This window comes from Larus michahellis, chromosome 3 (assembly GCF_964199755.1).
Source record: "Larus michahellis chromosome 3, bLarMic1.1, whole genome shotgun sequence".
Classification (NCBI taxonomy): domain Eukaryota; kingdom Metazoa; phylum Chordata; class Aves; order Charadriiformes; family Laridae; genus Larus; species Larus michahellis.
Window position 1 is genome coordinate 54,628,366 of NC_133898.1, and position 21,861 is coordinate 54,650,226.

The window sequence follows — 21,861 nt, forward strand, 5'->3', positions numbered from 1 at the left end:
TCCTCCACCTCACCAGCTCCCTGAGGAGCCCCATTATTACTGTAAAGGTCTTCTAAGGACATTTTGGATAGTGTAGGCTCTCCCCTCACACAAACCCGGGAGCTTCTCTCTATGCCTTGCCCTCAGTGGCTTCTGGTATCCCATGCAATGGAAAGCAATATTAATTCATAGGTGCTTAACATGGAAAAGAATATATTAGTAATGCATCATTGTCTCTCAGCCGATACCGGTTTTTTCCCATAGTCTAAGCTGAATTGCTTAGTTCTATAGAGAAATTAATTTTTTCTGTTCTCAAAGTGCTGAAATGACAGGAAAGCTAATGGCATGAATGATGCACTGCTAGTCAACAAGATTAATTCTTTGGAGATTTTATCTTGATTCAAACTTCCGACATCTCAATCCTTTTCTAATGCAGCATTTCAAACAGAGGGAAAGTTGTATCTAATACTAGATTTCCTGCGGGGAGGGGACCTTTTCACAAGACTCTCCAAAGAGGTAAGCTGATAGATTTTAACTTTAGAAATGAAAGAATGTCCTGATTTCCAGAACTTCAGATGAAGTTGGTGGGAATGACAAATGGACATGGAAATATTCATGCTGTATATACATAATAGAGCTGTATCATCTTGCATCTTTAAGTGTGTTCTTAATAATTGTATCTGAATTATGCCATAGGTAATACAACAGATAGCATGTAAGCATGGCTGTTGTAGAAAACTGCACCACTACTAAGCCATTCCCATAGCGAAATAGCCCCAGATTCATTGCTTGCAAAATATATCTTGGATGTGATTAGAAACAGTCTGAGAAATAAATCCCTAATGCATTTTGCCCTGGACACGGGCACAGAACCTCTGGAAGAACATAACCACTGACGGCAGAAAGAAGAGGTGGCCGTAGGTTGGGGGCGACCCATGCAGCAAGTGGGCAGACAGTCAGGCATCAGCTGGTGGGTGGGGAATCATAGAAACATAGAATGTTTAGAGTTGGAAGGGACTTTAAAGATCATCTGATTCCACCCTCCTGGCCATGGGAAGGGACGTCTTCCACTAGGCTCAGTCGCTCAAAGCCCCATCCAACCTGGCCTTGAACACTTCCAGTGGCATCCCCAGGAAAGAGCCATCTCCTGCAGCAGCTGCTGGGAGCAGGTCAGGGGCCATGCGCTGCCCCGGGTCTTGGAGGTTGGCTGTCACAGCCCCCATCGGCTCTCTTCCTGCCCGCCGGGGGAGACAGCTACTGCTTCCGTCCCCTCCCTGGGCTCCCATCCCTTCCCTGTCCTCCGCAGCTCCTGCCCAGGGGAGATGCTGCTGCTACTGGAGAAAACGGCAGCCAGGAAATGGTGCAAACTTGAGTCTCGCTAATGCCTGTAGAGAGCGGCAGGGGTAGGTTTTCTAGGTTCCTTTAGCACTTGCCTGCGTCTCCTCCCAATGCCTCCTCAAGCCAGCTGTCTGCATTGCTCGAAGCAGCGCATCCTCCTGCATTCAGCCTGAGGGAGGCTCCTGCAGGCACTGTGGGAGGTCCCAGCAAGGCAGCCCTGCCGCTGCGCCCCAGCGTGCTCTGTCACCTACGTGATGTCCCCAGCCCTTGGTCTTCTTTCTGGGTTGTGGGGACAGGGGGTGCCAGCATCTGCGTAACACACAGTCTTTAAAAATAAAACAGGGATCTTTCAAACGCCATCTTGAGGGGAAGCTCTGTTCACTCTTCTTGGTTTAGGGAGTAACCGATGGACAAAACAAGCTGTGAAAACAGTACTTTAATTCAAAAGTTCCGTAGCTTTTCTTGTTCCCATCCGATTCCTCGTTCGGTGACTGTGTACCACAGCTTGGGAGCCCAAGTATTTGCTTTCAAGGCTTGTTCGCTAATGCGAGAAGATGTTAGCAACAGGTTAATTACACTGCCAGGTAATGATACTTGTATAAGTACTCAGTATGTGGTAGCAGTTATTTTTAATATGAGGAAAAAGATCAAAGAAATAAAAATATCCTTCTGCTGTTTGTCATGAAATCAAGCTTTGTTAGGACACAGCTTGCTGTCTTAGCAAGGGCCTCTCCAGTTTCATAGGAGAAGAGAGAAGAAGGGATTCTTGCCTACAGAGGGCAGCTACCCATTCTGCACAGTTAGGGAACTCAAAAGTGAAAGAGAGCAGCTCAAATTTTGTACTCCTTTAAAACTGCACATTTCCCCCGAAGCTTTTCCAATGCAATGCACAGATTTCTCTGCTTTATTCTGATGTATACTATCAAGAATGAGCCGTGTTAACTTGACATTCCTTTTACACGCTTCTCTTTTCAGTGTTTGTAGCTGCTCTCGTCTACGTATACTTTGCAGCTCTTTAGTGTCAAGGCATCACAAGGGAAGACATTATGGGAAAATTTGTACTGCTTGCAATTTTTTAATTACAGTCTTGGTCCAACGTGGACTTGTAGTCAGATCCCTTCTACTACAGCATGTGCGCATGCAAAGCTTGTCTCTCTCTTGATGTGTATTTCTGAGACGTCTGACTTAGCTGGATGTATCTGTATGGATTAGATTTTCCCTGATTCTATTGATTTACTCTCTTGTCTACATTATTTATTTTAAACCTTACAAATAATTTAAATTTATTTTGATAATTAATGCAATTTTTATGATCAGACCAATTAAATTTTTAGTCAGAGTTTTTGCTGGTGTATTCTTTCTCTTTTTAGCCTTTGCAGTGATATTCTTAATTAAATTAAGTGATATCTATTCTCTGAATCCTCTCTTTTTGCTCTCAGCCCTGTGCAGCTTCTCAGAGCGCTCAAGTATTGTGGCTGCCCCTTTACACGAGCAGAGACTTAATTTTAAAAATAAGCTCAGCAACTTCTGCTGTAGATATTTACATTTACATATGATATGTAAATTTGTATTGAGCTGACTCCTTTTACTTCTGTCATACGTAGTATTCACATTTGTGTATCAAATATATCAGCTTCTATTTCTGCATTATTATCACTATACATATTGAAATTTAATTAAAGAGAACTTAATAATATCAGGGATATAATGAAAGATTGAACCAAGGGGGTTTCTTGCCATCTGAGCTCTGTTTTTCTGAGCTTAGTGTTTTTTCAATTACAGAAATGTCTTCCCACCTAAAACAGAGCTTTCGGTGTTAGCAGTACCCATATCAGCTATAGAATGGAAACAACTGCCCTCAGTTTAGACTTCATCAGGCCCTGGATCTCAGACAACACATCACTGCTTAGGGCATCTGCACTGAGACTCCTTGAACCCTCGATGCATGGGGTCTTAAATCCATCTCTGAGTCTCTTTATGCTGTGTGTTCTGCTCGGATTTGGAAGCATTTCGCTTCCCCAGAGAGGTTGCCCCATGTTATTTAGTGGGAATTTGGTAACCAAATGCCAAGATTTTAGCAAATTAAGAGATATGAAAGCAAAAAGGACTGCAGTGAATGTACTGAGTTTTGCCATTCATTTCCGAAGTCTAAGGAGTTAGAACCTTATTCATATTATTGCAACATGATGTCATCTAAACAGATCAGACAGACGAATGAGAGCAGCATGTTTTAAGGAACAGAAGTATTCGACAGATCAAGTTTTGTTTTATAAGAAGAATCTGGTAAGAATTGTTAAAGTGAGCTCAGACAAATTATGGAAAATTGAACCTGATATGATGGTCCTTCCAGCATTCCCAAGTTAGGCAATTCCTTCCCCATGTCTGTTTAACGCAAGCCAGCCCACGGCCGTCCAGTAAATAGATGTGTTCTCTTCCTTCTCTCTAGGTGATGTTTACAGAAGAGGATGTCAAGTTCTACTTAGCTGAGCTGGCCTTGGCGTTAGACCACCTCCATGGTCTTGGAATTATTTACAGGGATCTAAAACCAGAAAAGTAAGTTAATGAGACAGAGCAAACTGAAACATAAATACATGAGCTTTTAGTTAGTTTCTGCTCCGTGTTATGCAAGTAAGCCAAAAGGTGCCAGAGGCTCTGCCTTCCTTCTTGTATGTGAGACTCTACACGAGACCCTCACCATCAGCAGTAGGGTCGTCCTATCATATCATTTTACCGTGAGGCCAAGTATTTTGGCTGTGCTCCAGTATGATGTGGCCTCTGTATGCCTGGCCTTCAGGTTAATGAAGGATCTCAGCACCGGGTTCAGACCTCTGGGCCTTTGGCTTTGAACTGCACTGTTCTCCATTTGCAGCATTTAACCTGCCCTTCCCCTTGGTGTGGCATAAACTGCTTAAAGCAACTCCACTTCCAGCTTGTACAAAATGCGTCATGGCACTATTCAGTTTTATTGCCGCTATTGCTTAAAGTCAATGAGCATCTCTGAAAACTAGTGTGCATATTAGCTCACGAGAGACGTGACGATGAGGATTTTTTATTTTATTAGCAATCCAAAATATTTTCCCAATCATTATTCCTGCTTATCTTTGCAGCTATTTTCTATTCCTGTTGTGGTGCTATGGAGGTTTTTCCTTTCTCTTTCCTCTTTGCAGTACATTAATAGACTCAATTACACCCTCAGTGCTATCACTGTGAGTGACGTGATACTGTTTTTATTCCATGCCACTTGCCTGGTGCTTTGCCTGCATCCTCTCTGCTGGCTCCAATAAAACAGGCTGCAACGTTTCAAAGTTACCAGCCTTTTTAATGTAATGGTCGCCATCATTTAAAAAGATGACCACTGAGAGCAGTCTCTTTGGCTGTTGTTTACACTTCCAAGGCATAACAGCAGAGCAGCCTTTTCCTTCTGTGACATGAAGTTCAAAAATATGCAGCATTTTCTTTAAAATGGGGTGCTATTGCTTTCATACTCAAAGATGAAATGAGAGACCAAGAGTAATGGAAGGTGGATTTTGTAGGTGAGAAGTTGCAGGGGAAGAGACTATTTATCTACAACACAGTACTATGTGATTTAAACTTTGAATTCAATTTTATGTTTTGTTTATAGCAGTAGTACTATATGAATTCAGAGAGATGTACGTAACCAGGGCACTCAGTCCTTTGGGCTAGAGACCCTTTCGCAGGTGACCAAAATTTCCATTCTTGCCTGTTTACGCAACCAAAACTGAAATCCAGAGCCTGTCAAATACAGGAAGACATTCTCTAAATTAAACCACTGGAGGGATAAAGTTACTGGTTTGTTACAAAGTGTGAAATGCAGGTAGGCAGCGGTCACACCATTGCTGCCACTGTCACATGCTCTTGCATTGTCTCCCAGCAGCTCTTCAGTTTCAACTTCCTTCTGTATTCCTATTTTATTCATTCAGCATCAGCAAACACGTACGTAATAGAATAACGCCAATTATAGGTTTTCAGTTTTAAACTTTGTTTCTAGTGAGCGTTAGTATGAATCACGCACTACTTTTCTCTCTGGTGTTAGATGAAGATGTTTTTCAAGCTAACACATGATATATGAAGCTGCTATTAGAAGGTATCCAAATATGAGCCTGTATCTTCAAATACAAGTCATGGTGCTGTTACGTTTATAGGCACATGCTGTAATTTTTTGTTTTAGGAGAAGTTAGAAACGGAGAGGAAAATTAAGTGCATGTCAAAACTATTCAGTGTTTTTGAAATACTGAGAGCCTGATTTTTCAGAGTTCTCAACATTACGTGTCACTTTGCGTTTCAAAGCACATCCCTCACTGACTTCAGTTGCAAGTGAGAGCACTTAAAATTTCCGCAGGCCAAACTGCAGTATCTCAAATCAGGGATCAGTGAACTGAGAAATCAGAGCTCACCTAAGAAAGGACGGTGCCACTGATTTGCCATTGTCAGATAGAAACATGTTGAAAAGGCAAAGATGGAACCCAGTTCTCTGTGCATTTTCATCTGAGCTGAGACCAGCCAGCCATACCCTTCACCGTACCACTCTGCTAAAATCCCTGAGTGTGTTTTCTGTTCTGCCAACTGAGGCAAGAGCTCTCTGGAAGAAAACGAAAAGTATCATCATGTAATTAAAGACCTTTGTACAGTGAGATCACTGTGTAAAGTTAAGGTGGCAGCCCTTGTTCTGGTATTTCCTAACTTTTGAATGTATGGTTTATGGTCTTTGATGTATAGTTAAATAGATACCAGTGATACGGTTCAATCTGGATACAACTGTCGTAGTATAAAATTATTTTACATTAATATAACTGTTGTTGTACAGGAAAGGGAATGACCCAGACCGGTATAACTGAAGTTCATACCTGGGGATAAATTAACGCATCTGTTTGATTGAAAATTATATCCTTTAAAACTAACTTTGTAAGTGCAAAGCCCATGTGTAGCCATGCCTATGACAGAAGAGCACGACAGTCTATGATTTCACTGGAACTTTATGTTTAGAGTAAAAAAACAGGTACAGCATAAAAAAATATTCATTCTAAATGGGAAAAAGGTGCTATATTTTAAAGTTACATCTGGAAAAGGATAACGCTGTAAATAAGATGATAAAAGAAATTTAGGACCATCCCAGGATGTTCTCATCCTCCCATTGCCTCTGAGAAGGGTCAAATATGTCAAGGTCATTACAGATGTGTTGCTAACCTATTCCTAAAATAGCTGGTGGAGATTCTGTCTTATCCATAGGAAGCCTCTTGGCGGTGCATCTAGAAAGTTGCTCTTAATAGCTAATTTGAAGTTTCTTTGCTGCAGTTGCAGGCCATTGCTCCTTGGCCTGTCCTCCTTGACTCCCCAGCCAGCTCGTTCTGCTGTCAGCATCAGCCTCAGGGGATTGCGAGCACGTCTGTGTCCTCAGACCTCTCTTCTGTACCCTAAACAGTCCAGCTACCAAACTCTTCTTCACCAGTCAGTCTTTCTGGGTGTTCAGTCATTCTCATTCCTCCCCTTTGGTTCCTCTTGATCCATATCTCCTTTGAAGTACAATGTGCAGAATTACACCCACGTCTTCAGGAGAAGCACTGCCAGTCTGATTAGAACACAAGGTTTACTCTATCAGATTTGCAGAACCAGAGATAAGTGAAATTTCCCAATTCTCTCTCCCCCGTTGTTAAAAGATAGACACTGCATTTGACCTTCTTTCATTGTTCAGTGGTTTTCCTGACCTCCAGAAGCTCCCGCAAGTAACTGCTAATAGGTTTGAGATTGCTTCAGTCAGCTCCATAAGTATCCTAAAATGAAGTTCATCAGAACTGTTTATGTCAAAGATGACTAGTTAGAAAATAGCACTGTTCCGACGACTTGAAAGAACCCTCAGTACATTAAAATTGAAGGTTCGGCATTTTTTTAGGATTCCCTGAGCTAAAATCCATATTAACAATTCAAAGCTATGAATTAATTTTAAGTGCAAGCAGAATATATGCTCTGGGAGTTGTTATAAAGTTAGCTGTACTTACTTCAAAAAGGCAAGCAATTGAATTTTCTGGTTAAAGTCTTGTTTAGAACAAGCAGATGCTTCTTCCTTTAAATTGTTGCAGCCAAATTCTTCTCCTTGAGTTGTCTTGGTGGTTTCTGTGTCATCCCTTGTGGAACAAGGTACTGTTCAGTCACACTGAAACTGGTGGAGTTACTTACATGGTGAGGCATGTTTCTGTTTAAGAACTGCAGGATCAAGCTATTAAATAGGGCTATACCGAACTAGGAAAATGGGAACTTATTCTAAAGTAGTATATGATGCATATGTTATTTCTTACGCTGTGGTTTAAGGGTGTGAGTGACTTAGAAGTAACTCTACCTTCTGAGAAACGCACAGACATTTTTTATTTATTTTCGCCTTTTCTATCTCCAGATGCACCTTGATACAGTTCTGTCGTAGGGACTTTGATTCACAAGGAGTGGTTTACGTTGTAATGCCCTCAGCTGTCTGTACAAGGGACAGCTCAGATATCTGCTCATATAACAACTCCTGAATCATTGAACGATATTAAAAAAACCCAAACCACTACTGCTTAATGCAACATGTTGTAAACCGTGGCAATTCGTTCATGAATGTAGCTGCCCTGTGTAGAGAGGGAAGACCTGAGAATTAGTAAAGGACAAAGACTTCTGGTGGAAAATCGCCATCGTCTTCCATCAAAGCAAGCAGTCGATGAAACTACAGCAGAGATGGGTTTGCCGTAAGACTGTTCAGCATGATGACATAGTATGGGGTCATGCAAACACTGAAATGTCACAACATGTGGACAGTTTGTGAGAATCTTCATCTCTTTGGGAGATATTTGAATACCTCACTCTATCTGGTACTTCTGTAACAAAGCCTGCGATCAAATTAAACACTCTTTATAAAGTTTCAGGTTTTCTTTCCAACCTGAAATTTTGGCTACGATTTCTGAAAAACACAAAGTGTGGGTTGAATTTTCTGCACAACTGAGCTGACTTGGAAAGAAACTTAAATCATCCCAAAAAACCCCCCAGACTTCCAGCTTTAATAGATTTGGCAGAACTTCAGGATGATTTGAGTATATTGGAGTTCAAAGGGAAGCTTAGAAGACTGACTCAAAATTAAAGAGATAGAGAAACGTGAGAAAGGGGGCCTTGATTTGAGTCACTATAAAATAATCTCAAAGATGCATAACTGGGGCTTTTTATCCCTGTGCTAAAGTTGCAGCAAAAACACCACGAAGGAGGTTGCAGTCCTAGCTCTACCATGAGCTTCTCATGTAACTTCCCCTGCTACTAGCTTAGTTTCCCAGCTTCTAACGTGGAGATTTTCAGCCTTTATTTTCTCAAGGCATACTTTTAAACTGAGGTCAGTGAAAGCAGTTTGAATGTTTGTGGGACAATCCTGAGGCTAAAATGTTGTTATTGTTTTCAAATAAAGAACAGGTTGACAATGATAGTGTCCTGTAAATACACTCAAACTGAACAAATAAAATGGAAAAATCTTATAGTGAAAGATTATCACTCAGTTGGATTATAGCCTAGTTTAACATTTAATAGTCTATTTCTTACATATTTTATAATTTCAAAATACTGATTTAGAGGACGGATTTTTCTCAAGCCGGAATCCTATTAACAATCTGGTTCTTTTTTCCCTTTCTGCAAAATAATGGGAGTTTATTTCAGATTCGCTGATCCTGCAAACCATAGCTAAAGTAATTGTGATTGTCACAATAGATTTTTCTACTATTGACAGTGTGGGATAACTGTAAAGTGATAAAGATAAAAAGAGAAGACAGAAGGTATGATCAGAGAATAAGTTTGCTTCCACAGTCAGTCAAAGGAAAACCATTTGTCTGTTGTTGTAATCCGGATGCTTAGAAGCAGGTACTTTGTTCTTTGCTTCTTAATGTCACTCAAAGCTAATTCAGTGCAACGATTATCTTTTTCTCACTCGCTGTTAGCGTATTATTTTCTTCTTACATTGAGTGTAATTTTCAGTCCATAACCATAGCGTTGTATGTGTTGGCAGATGGCAAACATGGCAACACCCAGCTGTCCAAAGGGTGCTGCCAGGGGCCACGGGGGAGCCTGCAGTGATTAGTGAACACAAGACAGGAGAGAACTGCAGATCATGTTTTAGGGGATATAGGATGCACATCCACAGGAAACCAGGATCTGTTAATTTTTCTGCTCTTACAGACATTCAGTGTGAGAAAGGCTGTTGTATGCTTCAGGCTCACTTAACCCAAGGCAGTTATTATTAGTGTGATAGCTGTGTTGGTATCACCCCTATCCCCTTAATGAGGGTGAGGTATGAACCCTCTAATGATGGCCAAGGTATGAAAACCATATGTACACACACACACGCAAAAGCAGCCTGAATTTTCCATATGAAATCAATTAAATATCAAATCAATGTTTCTGGGGAAAATCCCACACCCTTTGAATTGCAGTGTTATTCACAGGGGCTTCCTGGGTATAGGGCAAATTTTTGGGTGATTTCTGTGAGCTGTACTCTCCCTTGCCGTTTTTCCAGAGCCAGGTCTGTGGAGTTCGTAGGTTCACGCTCACTTCCACGCTGGCAGGTGTTTTATTCTGTTCTCTTCTGAAGCACAAGCCTCTTGTTTAGCGATTGTAGTCACAAAAATACATTTAAACGTGCCTGTTATAGGCTTTAAAATTATGCCTCTTGAAGAAATCTGGAGAGAAAGAATAGAGGTAAAGAAGCTTTTATCAAGAAGGAAAAGCTTTAATTATTGAACACGTAGTAGTGACACAGCTGCTGGCCTTTATTCGATGAATTGCACAATAACAGTCTGTTCTAAACACACAAACAAATGACAGAAGGTCATCTCTTTTCAATTATGCTTCAGTACAGAGACAACCTTTCACGAAAGTATATCCCGATGTGTTTGTTTCACTTTTGTCTTATTTTCTTCCTGAATAAATGGATCAAAGTGACTCTCTGAGAGAAGGGGAGTATAAAAATAGCCAACACCTCCCTAGACTATTTTGAAAAGAACAATACATGAAATCTAACTAGGACTGAAGAAACACCATCCTTATTACTGTGTCGGTATTTATACGCAGAAAAGTTACCAAAATCATTATTTTTCAGTTTCAGTGTTCCTTCTTGTTTCCACAAAAACTAGCAATGCCTTTTGTGAACAACAGTAATTTTTCTCCCAGAAATGTTGGAGTGCCTTTGTGAGAATAAAATGAGTTGGCAGGTGGCAAACATGAGAACGCTTGAACTTGGCTTCCAGGCTGAATTTTCATTTATGCTTCCGGACAGAATAAATTAGCAGGGGCTGAGATCCATGCCGTTAGGCTGGTGACTAGTCATTGTGCTCTACGATCACTTTTATTACTTCAGCATGAACGTAGCTACCTTTGGAGTTAATTTTAGGTCCAGTAAGTCCAAGCCCTGATTATTTGCGTGCTTGCCTTTATTACTATGAGAACAGGAAACCTGTAGCTCCTTCTCCTGCTGGAAGCAGATACTCTGCAGTTGTTGGCTTTGAACACCCTGTTCTTCCTGAGCTCAGTTTGCATGCCCACACTGAGCAGGCTGTGGAGTAAGGAGGAGGCTCCCCATGCGAGTGCCGTAGGCCATGCCTGCTTCAGACATGAAATTAGGCAGACCTTTGAAGATCATTTTTCTTTCTGGAGGCATATAATCCACTGAGGGTTTGTTTGCATGTGTATTTGAGTCTTATATATCTCTTTACCTGTCTTGAACATCTTTTATTCGTGTTTGTTAACTGCAGTCTATGCCTGACTAATGAATACTTGCTTTTTGCTTTACAGCATTCTTCTTGATGAAGAGGGCCACATTAAGATAACAGGTATGTGAGGAATGGAAAACTTAATGTCTACAAACATTTTGGTTTTGTTTCTGCAGTATGTTCCGTGCATCTTGGTCTGTGCTTGGAAAGAGTTTGCTTATAAAAACTCAGAAGCCAGAAAAGTTTGAGTATTGGAGTTCTCTACTCTGGCAATTCGTCAAGCACCCGAGCTGCACAGCACATGGAGAACATAGTGTTTTCTTGGTAAAATTGTAGTCCTGACTGACATGAAGTGTGTGGGCTTGGCTGCCTACCAACGTGGATGGAAGGATGCTTCCGGTATGACTGCTTACTCCAGATTAAATTCTCTGAATTATAACTGTGCAGAGGGCACCTGGAAAGACGCCCCGTTGCCACCCTGGAGGTGCTGTCTGGACATCCCGTTCACCGGTGTCCATCTGGGATTATTCTTCTTGACGCTTTGGTTAGCTGAGCAAGAACCCTTACCAGCATTGTCTTCAGCAAACTTGATCTGTGTATTTCTGCTTATTTAAACTCTCTCTTCTGCTTTGGGCCAGAACCTCATTCTGAACAGAGAAAATTATACACCTGTTTCAGGATGTACTAACAAATGCCATCCAGGCCCTCCACATGGGCAGGGCTGGAGCACACATGTACCTGTGGCCTTTCTGCATGCAGACACAAGGGTGCTTCATCGTCTGCTTGGTGTGTTTTGTTTGAACAGTTGAAGTGAGTGAAAGTGTAAATAATCATTTTTATAAACCTGACAAGTCTTTTTTTTGGTTTCAATTTATTTAGATTTTGGTCTCAGTAAAGAAGCCATCGACCATGACAAGAGAGCGTATTCGTTCTGTGGAACAATAGAGTATATGGCCCCAGAGGTGGTCAACCGACGAGGACACACGCAGAGTGCAGACTGGTGGTCTTTCGGCGTACTCATGGTAATGGAGAAGTTGCGTGTGTTTGTTTGTTGGAGAGGTGGCTGTAGGAGTCATCGTATCCCTCAAATAAAAAGTACCACTTCCAGCAATTAAGGGTTGATCACAAAGTAGTTGTGTAATGACTGCTTGATTGTTTTCATAGCATCAGCGATTGCAAACCAGCTTCTCCTGGCAGTATATGAGGTAGATTTTGCCCCCAGATTCTCTCTCTTCCTTCTCACAGTCCTTTGCTGCTTTGGTTGGTTACCATGGGCCATGAATATTTCTACTGCACAGAAACAGGGCAGGGCAAGCTCAGAAGAGCACATGCGTTTCAGAAGAAATATCTGTCTGGTTACTAACATGGTTCCTGTTAGGAAGCAATTCCCCAAGCAGCAATTTTCAGAAGTTAGGGAGATCCTCTCAGAGAAACTCAGAGATTTACTCTTTTTTTTTCTGCAAAATATAATATAGATTAAAAAGGACATATTTTAGAGGGCGCTCTGAATGTTTCACAGGACATCTGTGGTTCTTTTGCCATTCATCTGTCTTCACATCAGTATTGCTGACCCTTGTTCCACTAATGAGATTCAGGTAGTTTTTGGACTGGCGGTGGATTTCCTGTTAGTCTTATCAGCTGGTGGGAGGCTGTCACTCAAAAACCTCCTTTTCTCCTGGTGGGAAAAGAAAACAAATACATATGGGGACCATGTTATCCTCCTATTTTCTTCTGTATCATTTTGCTGTGCCTTAATTATGACTAGTTTGGGATGTTTGCTTTGTCCTGAGCACATGCTGAAGCTGGTTTTAAAATGATGCATGTGAAACAGTTTTAAAATGACTGGTATTCACGTGGGATGGAATCACCAGAACCAGACATAAATGTATCAGTTGGCACAGAGGAATAGTTAGGAATTCATCTTTTTCTTACATGTCTTTGTACTGCATTAACTATACAAAAGTTACAATTTCTACCCACTGTTGCTTACCTTTTAAGAGTCCTGCAAGCTGTTCTGGAGGGAGTTTAAATGGAATCGATATGAGAAATAGTGCTAATTCATTTTTTATACATGGAAATCAATGAAAAGTTAGTTAAAATGCAACATGAATTCACCAAAAATCAGTCATGCTAGATTAATCTGATATTTTACTTGATGAGATAGCCACCTTTATTTAAACAAAGTAAATGAAGTGGATCTCATGTGCCGCCATTATAATAAAGTATTTGATACAGTGTTGCAGGAGAAATTCATTAATTGAGGACACTTATTAGTCCAATAATTGTCCAAAGATGGTATAGTACCTATACCATCTATGAATACATCACAGGGAAAAACACCACAGAGAGAAAGGAGCTATTTCAGCTAAAGAGTAATGTTGTCCCAAGAATAGGTAGGAATAAACTCATTGTGAAATGTAGTTAGCCTGGAAAGCAGAAGAAAGCTCCCGACTGCTTAAGAAGTGAGGCCCTGGAAAACATTTTCCAAGAAGAGCTCTGTGAGAGATATCCGACTGTGGTGGAGCTGCTTTGCTTACGAGAAGGACCCAATAACATCCTCCTGAGTGCTGCAGTATTTCACACTGGGATACAGTGTCAGGAAATTTTCTCAAGGGGGTATTGAACCCTCCGCATGCCAATCATCTAAAATTAAGTGTTCGGATGGTAACCTGCTCCCTTCTGCACTCGTGCAGCCTGTTCGATCTGTGGTGCCATTGCTGCAGAGGAAGATGAAGAGAAGATCAAAGAGAAGCTGGTTTGTGACATTGTGATTTTTTAAAAGCTATATGAACACTACAGGTTTTTTGAAGCAGTTGTTCCCAGCGTCGTTTTATCAAGCATAGGCTGTCCCTTGAGGCCAGACACCATGCATTTATTACTCTCACAGGGATATGTTCAGATAACGAAGGTGATGCTGCTCTCCCCTGAAGTGTGCAGGCTGCAGGTCTACCCAAGGGCTCAGTGCGTGGCCACCAACAGGCAACTCAACACGGCGCAGCACGGCAGCTGTGGCTCACCTTGCACCCCACCATTGTGGTCACGGCTCCCCTGCAGAACCAGGGCAGACGCATAAATTAACGTAGCAATATGCTCTTCTAATACAGCTCCATTTCCTGTGGTATGGAAGCTATTTTAGGTAGCTATATATTACCCTACATACCACAATCCATAGAGTATGTTTAAATTCTGTTTACCCTGAGTAGACAACTGGTGCCACCAAAGGAAGTAAGGATAGGAAGCAAAGCGAAAACTAGTAATAATTTGGGGTGGGGAAGGCCTACATCATTGATCTAGCTGGTTGACAGCAGTTAATCTAAGTAAATATTGTAATTTATTACCTGAATTTTAAAGGAGTGGAACATCCTTATCTCCTTTGGCCACAGATCCATTTGTGGATGCTGAGCACTTCAGAACCACAGAAGTGTTTATGTGTTTATTCAGGAAAGCCGATAGGTTATGGGTCATATAATAAATATATGCCAGCCCTTTCATTTTTTTTATTTTATATTTAGTTTTGGAGGATATCTGTGCTTCCTCACTATCTCCAGTGAAAGGATGGTGTATTTGGTGTATAGATTGTTTTTCTTTCACCTGCTCATGAACTTGGCTCCTTCCCCCCAAACTAACAAAAAACATTGTTAGTTTTGTGCTTTCTTTTTTCCCCCAGCTCTCCTTTCATCCCCTCCCCAAGGGATTCAGTGTATTAGAATTAGAAAAGATAAGAATCCATATAAATGGAGGTGAGTTAAAGAGAGTGAAATCTTTTTAACTGTAAGCTGATGCTTTAAGCCTTTGAGTGCCATCTTAGAGAAAAATAGCTCTAATCAGTTGAATCTTTTTTCCTTTTCAACAATTAACTGGTAGGGGCAGAAAAAAAGGGTATTCCCGTACTCTTAAAATGCAGGAGGATTTTCTGCTGCTGTCTTTCACTCTGCTCATTTCTCCTTGTTTTCCTTGATCTGTCACTTGTATGTTCTATTAGGGAAGCTGGTTTTCTGCCAGTCTGAAAAACTGAAGAGAGTTAAATGGTATCCAAATGATTTATTAGCACTTCTCTAGAAGTAATTTGCAGTATGATGTGAAATATACAAAGAAAATGTACCAGTTGGTAACGTATCCACAGATCGAAAGGAAGTGAACATGATAGTGTAATTTTCATACCTAAATTTTGATCAATAGAGGAACAGATTAGGCAGATAGTGATAAAATGCCCTGTAGCCTAGCCATCAGAAGAGTAACCACTCTTGTCTGTTTTCGTATGTGAAAAGGGATTAATGCTACAATATGAAGAGTCAGGGTGTACCAGCAGCTCCTTGCCAAGCTGCATTGACCAGGCACAGGCTAGAATCGAACTGAGTGATCCTTGAAGGCAACATTAAATGTGGCACGTTGTGATCAAAACAAACTTATCCGAAAAAGACTAAATTCTTGACTTAATTAATTATGTTATTAATTATTTTATTAATTATTATTAATTATTCAGTGGGGGGTTTACTATCAACAACAGTAAAACTTTGTTTACCACCAGATAAGTCTTTGACACAGGCCACAAAACCAGACCTGTTTGTTTGCTGCTCATTTTGTTTGAATTGTTTTATGGTAGCTTAGTATGTGTCAACTCCTCTAGTTATACACAACTTGAAATTAACCCTTTCCAAGCATTCCAGAGAAGAATATCTGCCTCTCATTTAGTACGTGATGACAACTACTGGGACCCAGTTAAAATTTTGTGCTGGTGAATTTACATGGTTTATCATGACCAGACAGATTTTGTTTTCTGCCTTCCTGCATCTTGCTCATTGCGTTGAAGCTTTTGGACAGGACGTATTCTACAAAAGCTTTGCATCAGGAGATCTGCATGGACAAGCAGTTGACTTCAATTGTTAAAAAGTTGTGTATAGGACTAATACCTTTTCAACTGCGCTGTAAGAGCCTTGGCGCCCACACTGCTGTCTCTGGGGCCCAGATAAACAGGTCTGTGTGATGTCACACGCACAAGTCTCTTGGAAGACCTCTCAAAGCAGCGGGTTTGTAGTTCGTCACACCACCTCATTTACAAGGCACAGACCTCATGGAAATTGTGTCCCTTTCCAGTTCAGGAAAAAACACTGTACACCTTTAGGAGTCACGTGGGCAGAGAGGGGAATATAATTAGAGAAAGAAAGGGTGTGATGGCTCAATAGGCAGCTCCAAATAAAAAGAAATGTCTTTATATTTGTAAGCAATGTAGTGAATGTGTGAGTAGTGAAGTCTTCACAAGAAAAGAAAATATCCTTTTGGTATCCAGACAAAGCAGTCAGCTCTGTAATAATTTTGTAGTAACTGTACAGTGGCATTGGAAAAATCAATATGAGACATCAAAGCAATATGATCTTCTTTTATAAAAGACCATCATAACACGTGTTTCATTCCCAGTGCAAGAGACGGTCTTCATCAACAGTATGTCGAATGTTTATGTTAGCTGCTGTGTGAAGGTATTCAAACCCTTTGCAAACACCAATTCATTATGCGTCACACCTGGCTAATAATAAAAAATTCTTAATGCATTTTACAAACAGTAAAACAACGGAGAGGCAGACCAGCTCCCAGCTACCTGGAAAATGACTGGAAGCATTGAGAGGGGAATCCGGCCATTCTGACAAGAGTGTCTCTCTCTGCTTTCCAAAACCGAGTGGTATCAAATTTCTTTGTAACCCTGAATTTATCCTGGGCTCACAATACTTTAGCAGACTTCAGCTGAAGTAATTTTCACAATCTGCTCTCCTTCCATCTGCTAGAAAGATTCATCTGGCAATTACCCCAGGCTGTGGATTTTTTTCTCGTTCATTATCTTCTTCAATGATCTGCCAAGGTCACTTCTTGAATCTGTTCCCTCAGGAAATGTGGCCCTCTTTCCCAAGGTCTTCCCACATGTCTGGGGTCTCCAGTGATGGTGTTTTGCCTACTGGAATTGGTGATTGCCCTGAAAACTAGAGAAAGGAAGCACTGCAGAGTATGTTGAGACCTAAGCAGGGTCTGGATTAGATGAGTCCAGAGGCCTCTTCCCATCCAGCTTTAATTCTGTGGTTCTTTTAATAGGCAGCTGGACTGGAACAGGGAATATTTGCCTTTCTTGTTGGGTATTGGTACAGAAAGGAAGCCAAGGTTGGAGGGAGGGAGGCACAGCCTTCTGAAGTAGTGGCTAACAGAAGGTGGTCCTCCAGAATACCCAGGGAGTGAATCATTGGGAGGCAAGGAGCAAACAGATGGTTTATACAGACGGGGAAGTGGGGAGAGTGAAAACTGAGTCTCCCCGCAAAACTATAGAGTCTGCTTTAATAGCCAAAAATACTACAGAGTTTCTTCACAACTAGGCTCAGCTCCTTGTCAACCTGCCGTGACCCATACAACTCTGTATTTATGTGCAAGGGTGTTAGCAGCAAGCGCTCACTCCTGTTTGCATGTTTACGTTTAGCAAGGTTTTTTATTTTTTGTAAAAATAAGCAAGAAAACAGGTTGTTTTGTGGTAAAGCGGTAGCTTTAACTGGTGAGATGAACTGTTCCGATTTTATTTGTTTTCAGATTTGTTATTTCATTTTTAACCTTCAACAGATTTAATCAGGACTGCAATTGAGTAACCAGTGCTTTCTTCCAGCTGCTGCTTTGTTGAGTTCATTGAAGTAAAAAGCTCTGGTACATTTAACTCACATAGCTGCCTTTCACTTTAAATATTGATGTTAAGTGCATTTCTTCTGAATCTGAATTAATCTCAACGTTAGACCTGTGTAATTGGAGACATGTGGTAACAAAGTGCTAGCCATTAGAGCAGCGCAATAAATATTCCCTGCAGCCTCCGGACCATCATTTCCCCTGCTCCCTCCTGCAACTGAAATTTCTTTTTTCCTTCCTTCCTTCCTCCCTCCCTCCCTCCCTCTTAGACACTGCATCTGAATTTCTTGCCTTCGGGTTTCTTGGCCCCGTGCAGCCACGGTGCATTTGCAGATCTTTCTGTGATATCGTGGCGGGTGGGAACTACAGTCCTCGTCTTCCCGTGGAGTCGTTGACCAAGCAGTTGCTTATATCTGTGCCATCTGCATCAGCAGTGTCAAGCCCGCTTCCGCCAAAACAAATGAGCTGTAGGAGTCATCGTTAGCGCTGTTAAATTAGATTTATTGTAACAACAAAGTAACATGAGCAAGTGTAAGTGAACATTAGGTACTTACTCTGAAGGTAAGCTCTTTCAGAAATCGTGAGGAGGGTTTAGTACAATACGTACCATTGCTGCTGCTGCCCTGGGAAGCAGCGTTCTCTGCTCCTCATCCCCACTGTATCCGAACACTTTTTTCAGGGTTAAGGCTCTAATAGGTCAGAATTACTTTGAAAACGGTGCTTGAGCTCCGGTGTCATTTTGGCAGTTTTAAAAATTCTCCCCCATCATGTTTCTCTCTAAAAGACGAGCTGCTTTCCTCCAGCTCTACCGGCCAGCTCTTCTCACTCTACCAGCCAGCAGGGGTTAACACATTTGTGTTTTCCAAATCTTATGTATATTTTTCAGCCATACACACTTTTAAAAAGTGTTTTTTCCTTGTTTCTACTATGTTTTATTACCTTGAGGCAATTTGTTACTAATGCAGATTAATCCTTCAATTAATTATAGTCAATTAGTTATCTGGCTTCTAAACCTCTCCTCTGCCCTCCTCCCAAAACTAGCATAACAGTTTCATGGTTACAGTTTTCTTATGTTTTCTTACATTTTTCCCACAGTGTGGCTATATTTAATCTGGGAAAAGGGAAGAGTCAGGCTGCGGGGCAGTCCGACACAGGTTTTGGCAATGAAGGGATCCTTTTTTGCATAAATGTGCTTCCTGAGAGCAGTGAGGTTACTTGTGAGATAAGATACAAAAACTACATAAGGGTTGCAGAGTCTGTCGTGCCGTAACAGGTATTTAATTATAGAAACACATATTTATTAGTAGGTACTTATTATAGTAGAAGAGATCCAAACGATTCTCCTTACCCTCAGTGGACATTGTCCTCCTTTGTTCTTGGTGTCTTGGTGTTTGGTGATGCATAACCTTCATCATCCCTTGGTCAGAGGAACCAGCTGCCACTCGTATCCCCATGAAACGCTGTGGCAGGAGCTGCATGAAAGACCTGGTACTGAACCTATATCAGGCAAGCTTCTTTGGCTGGGTTTTTCTGGTTTTGGTTTTTTTTTTTTTTTGGTTACAAATGTGAAATTCCTGTCAAATTTAGTGAAAGCATTAATCTGTTTCAAAGGAACCATAACTGATTGATGTTTTCCTGTGTGAGTTGGGCAAGTAATTGATGATGATTGCTGAGTTTTGCTTTGAGATTTGGGTTCAGCTAAATATGACACTTGCAAAATTCATCACTAAATACAGACAGGGGAACCAAAGCGGGAGAGAAAAAAGCACGCTCAAATGCCTTGAGAACATGGGGTTTGTGCATGTTTCTCCTGCAAAGTATAGCAGCGGTATCTCTAGGCGGTGCAAATACACAATCAAAAAGGTGGTTTGACTCAAGCTAAAAAGATGGGGAGTGGCATGTTGAACCCTTTTTTCTTGCACCAGAGTCCATGCCAAACATCTAAGAACAGCCATACCCGTTCAGACTAAGGGTCCCCCCAGCTGAATATCTCATCTCCAGCATTGGCCATAAAATGGTTGCTGGAGGAAACAGCGTATATGAGACTTCTTCCCAAACATACCAAACCTTGACCCCAATTATCAGTGTAAACGGTTTATAACAAGACTCTTGAACAAAATAGTCATGTCGATCCTTCATGTTCTGCATAATCCAGACTTGCCGTGTCATTTTTTTCTGAGGTATAGCTTGTTGGGCCGTTTCTCTTCCTCCAGTTTTCAGTTGTGTTAGAAATAGAAGGTGGGTGTGGTGTCGATCAGCTATGCAGACCGTCTCAATGCTCATTTGATTTACCATTTTGTTGTTACTCCACAGTTTGAGATGCTGACGGGATCGTTACCCTTCCAGGGAAAAGACAGAAAGGAGACAATGGCACTCATTCTCAAGTGAGTACCAAACCTGCTTTCCTTGCTCTGACTATGAGTTAACTGTACCCTCTGGGCAGCCTGTAGCTCCCGAGTATATGAAAGGTAGAGAATAATAATGTGGTTTTTAAAGCTGTGTAAGGCATGAATCTGGTAAGGCACGCACAGCTGATGCCTGCGTGTGGGTCTAAAATTGCCTTCAGAATAAATAGTAGGAAGTGAATTACTGAGAGGGCCTTACAAAAGACATGTATCCTATTTTCTGTAATACAGAATGTCATTACTCGCACAAAAGTGGGAACAGTCACATTTCTGCAGGATTTGTTGTTGCCAAGTTTCAAATCTTTTCCTTTGCAAATTTCCCATTCATTTAATGTTAAGTGCACACATCAGTATTTGAAGCTTGTCTTCATCTTTATACGTTTTTTCTCTGTAGCAGTGAATTGCCAAGGGGAAAGTTTTATTTTCTTTAATCAATATGTGGGTTAGTATCGTTATTTTCATTAAGTTGTGTTTGTTTGTTTAAATTCCTCTGGATTCCCCAGTTTATTCCAGCAAGCTAAAAAAGTGAAAAAAATTCTGTAGGAAAATGACCTTAGGTTGCAAAAGGTGTTATAAGATTCATTAGGTCTACTGTACCTTTAGTGAAGCCAGCGGTAACACCTTCTTTAACTCCAGCAGAAACAAGATCAGGTCCTCAATCTGTATTGCGTTATGCTTAGGTAGCCTTTGGTCACCAAATTCATGTGTGTCTGCCCGTCCTGACTACTACAATTCCATTTTTAAAACCACAGTGGGATGGAGAAAATTTTTGAGAAATCTATTTTCTTTTCAAGTGTTGTGTTCTTTCAGAGCCAAGCTGGGAATGCCACAGTTCTTGAGCGTAGAAGCCCAGAGCCTGCTGCGAGCCCTCTTCAAAAGGAACCCCTCCAACAGATTAGGTACGCGCGCGCGCGTTTGATCGGGGCATTTGTTATGTGCGCTCTGCCGTGTCAAGTGGTGATCGTTTCTCTCGGTGCATCTTCCCTGATAGTTACCCTCTTCATTATGTGGCATTTTGCGTTCTTTCCCAGAGTGCACTGAACCTTGAGCGTTACTAGAGAAATTTGCAAAGGGCACAGGGAATCCATTGGAATCTAAAACACGATATTAGCTTGTATTTTATTTTTTCAGTGAAGAGGTAGAGTGAACCACCGGCGTTTATGAAAAGTTTAAGATAACTGCTGCATATGATAATATACAGAACTGAGAAACAGGTATCTTTTTAATTCTGTATAATTTAGCTGCAAATCTGAGGTTGGGACCAAAAGGGAGTAGAATTTCTCTCTCCCATTCTCAAATACATTTAAATGCTGTCTCGTTCTGTTTGCTGGGAGCATTTTCACAGTAGGCCTTCTTCTTTATTACCCTAAATGCATTATCTCCTTTCTTACTACTGTGTTTTCACCCTTTGTTAATGATCCTATTTAAATTGTGATAAACTAGAAGCATGTATTGGGTCACGTGTCTTACGCCATACCTTTGCCTGGGAGTTTTATTAAGAAATTCATTGCATTTGGTGGGGTCATGGACAATGCCTGGTCCATGATTTTTATTGCAAATTTGGTCTTTGTTGTTATGTGGAAAAATAAGAGCAGTCATATCAAATGAATGATATGAAGATAATAGCACCGTATTGTTTTTCATTTAAAAATCATATCTAGTTCTGTGAAAAACTTTGGAGGTTTCTTTTTTTCCCACAGCTCTCATATTCTGCATTTTGGATGAACAGGGGAAGAATTTGCTTTTAAAGGAAAGGGACAAAC

The 21,861-nt window shown here is 41.0% G+C and overlaps 1 protein-coding gene across 2 annotated transcripts in view; it reads left to right on the forward strand.

Annotated features, from left to right (window-relative positions):
* Positions 1–21,861, forward strand: part of RPS6KA2 (ribosomal protein S6 kinase A2) — a 309,537-nt gene that overhangs the window by 235,712 nt on the left and 51,964 nt on the right. For both annotated transcript variants that reach the window (XM_074580253.1, XM_074580254.1), the window contains 6 exons: positions 416–495; positions 3,764–3,870; positions 11,128–11,165; positions 11,925–12,067; positions 20,007–20,077; positions 20,909–20,997. In XM_074580253.1, coding sequence (XP_074436354.1) covers positions 416–495; positions 3,764–3,870; positions 11,128–11,165; positions 11,925–12,067; positions 20,007–20,077; positions 20,909–20,997 — 528 coding nt within the window. The remainder of the gene's footprint in view (positions 1–415; positions 496–3,763; positions 3,871–11,127; positions 11,166–11,924; positions 12,068–20,006; positions 20,078–20,908; positions 20,998–21,861) is intronic.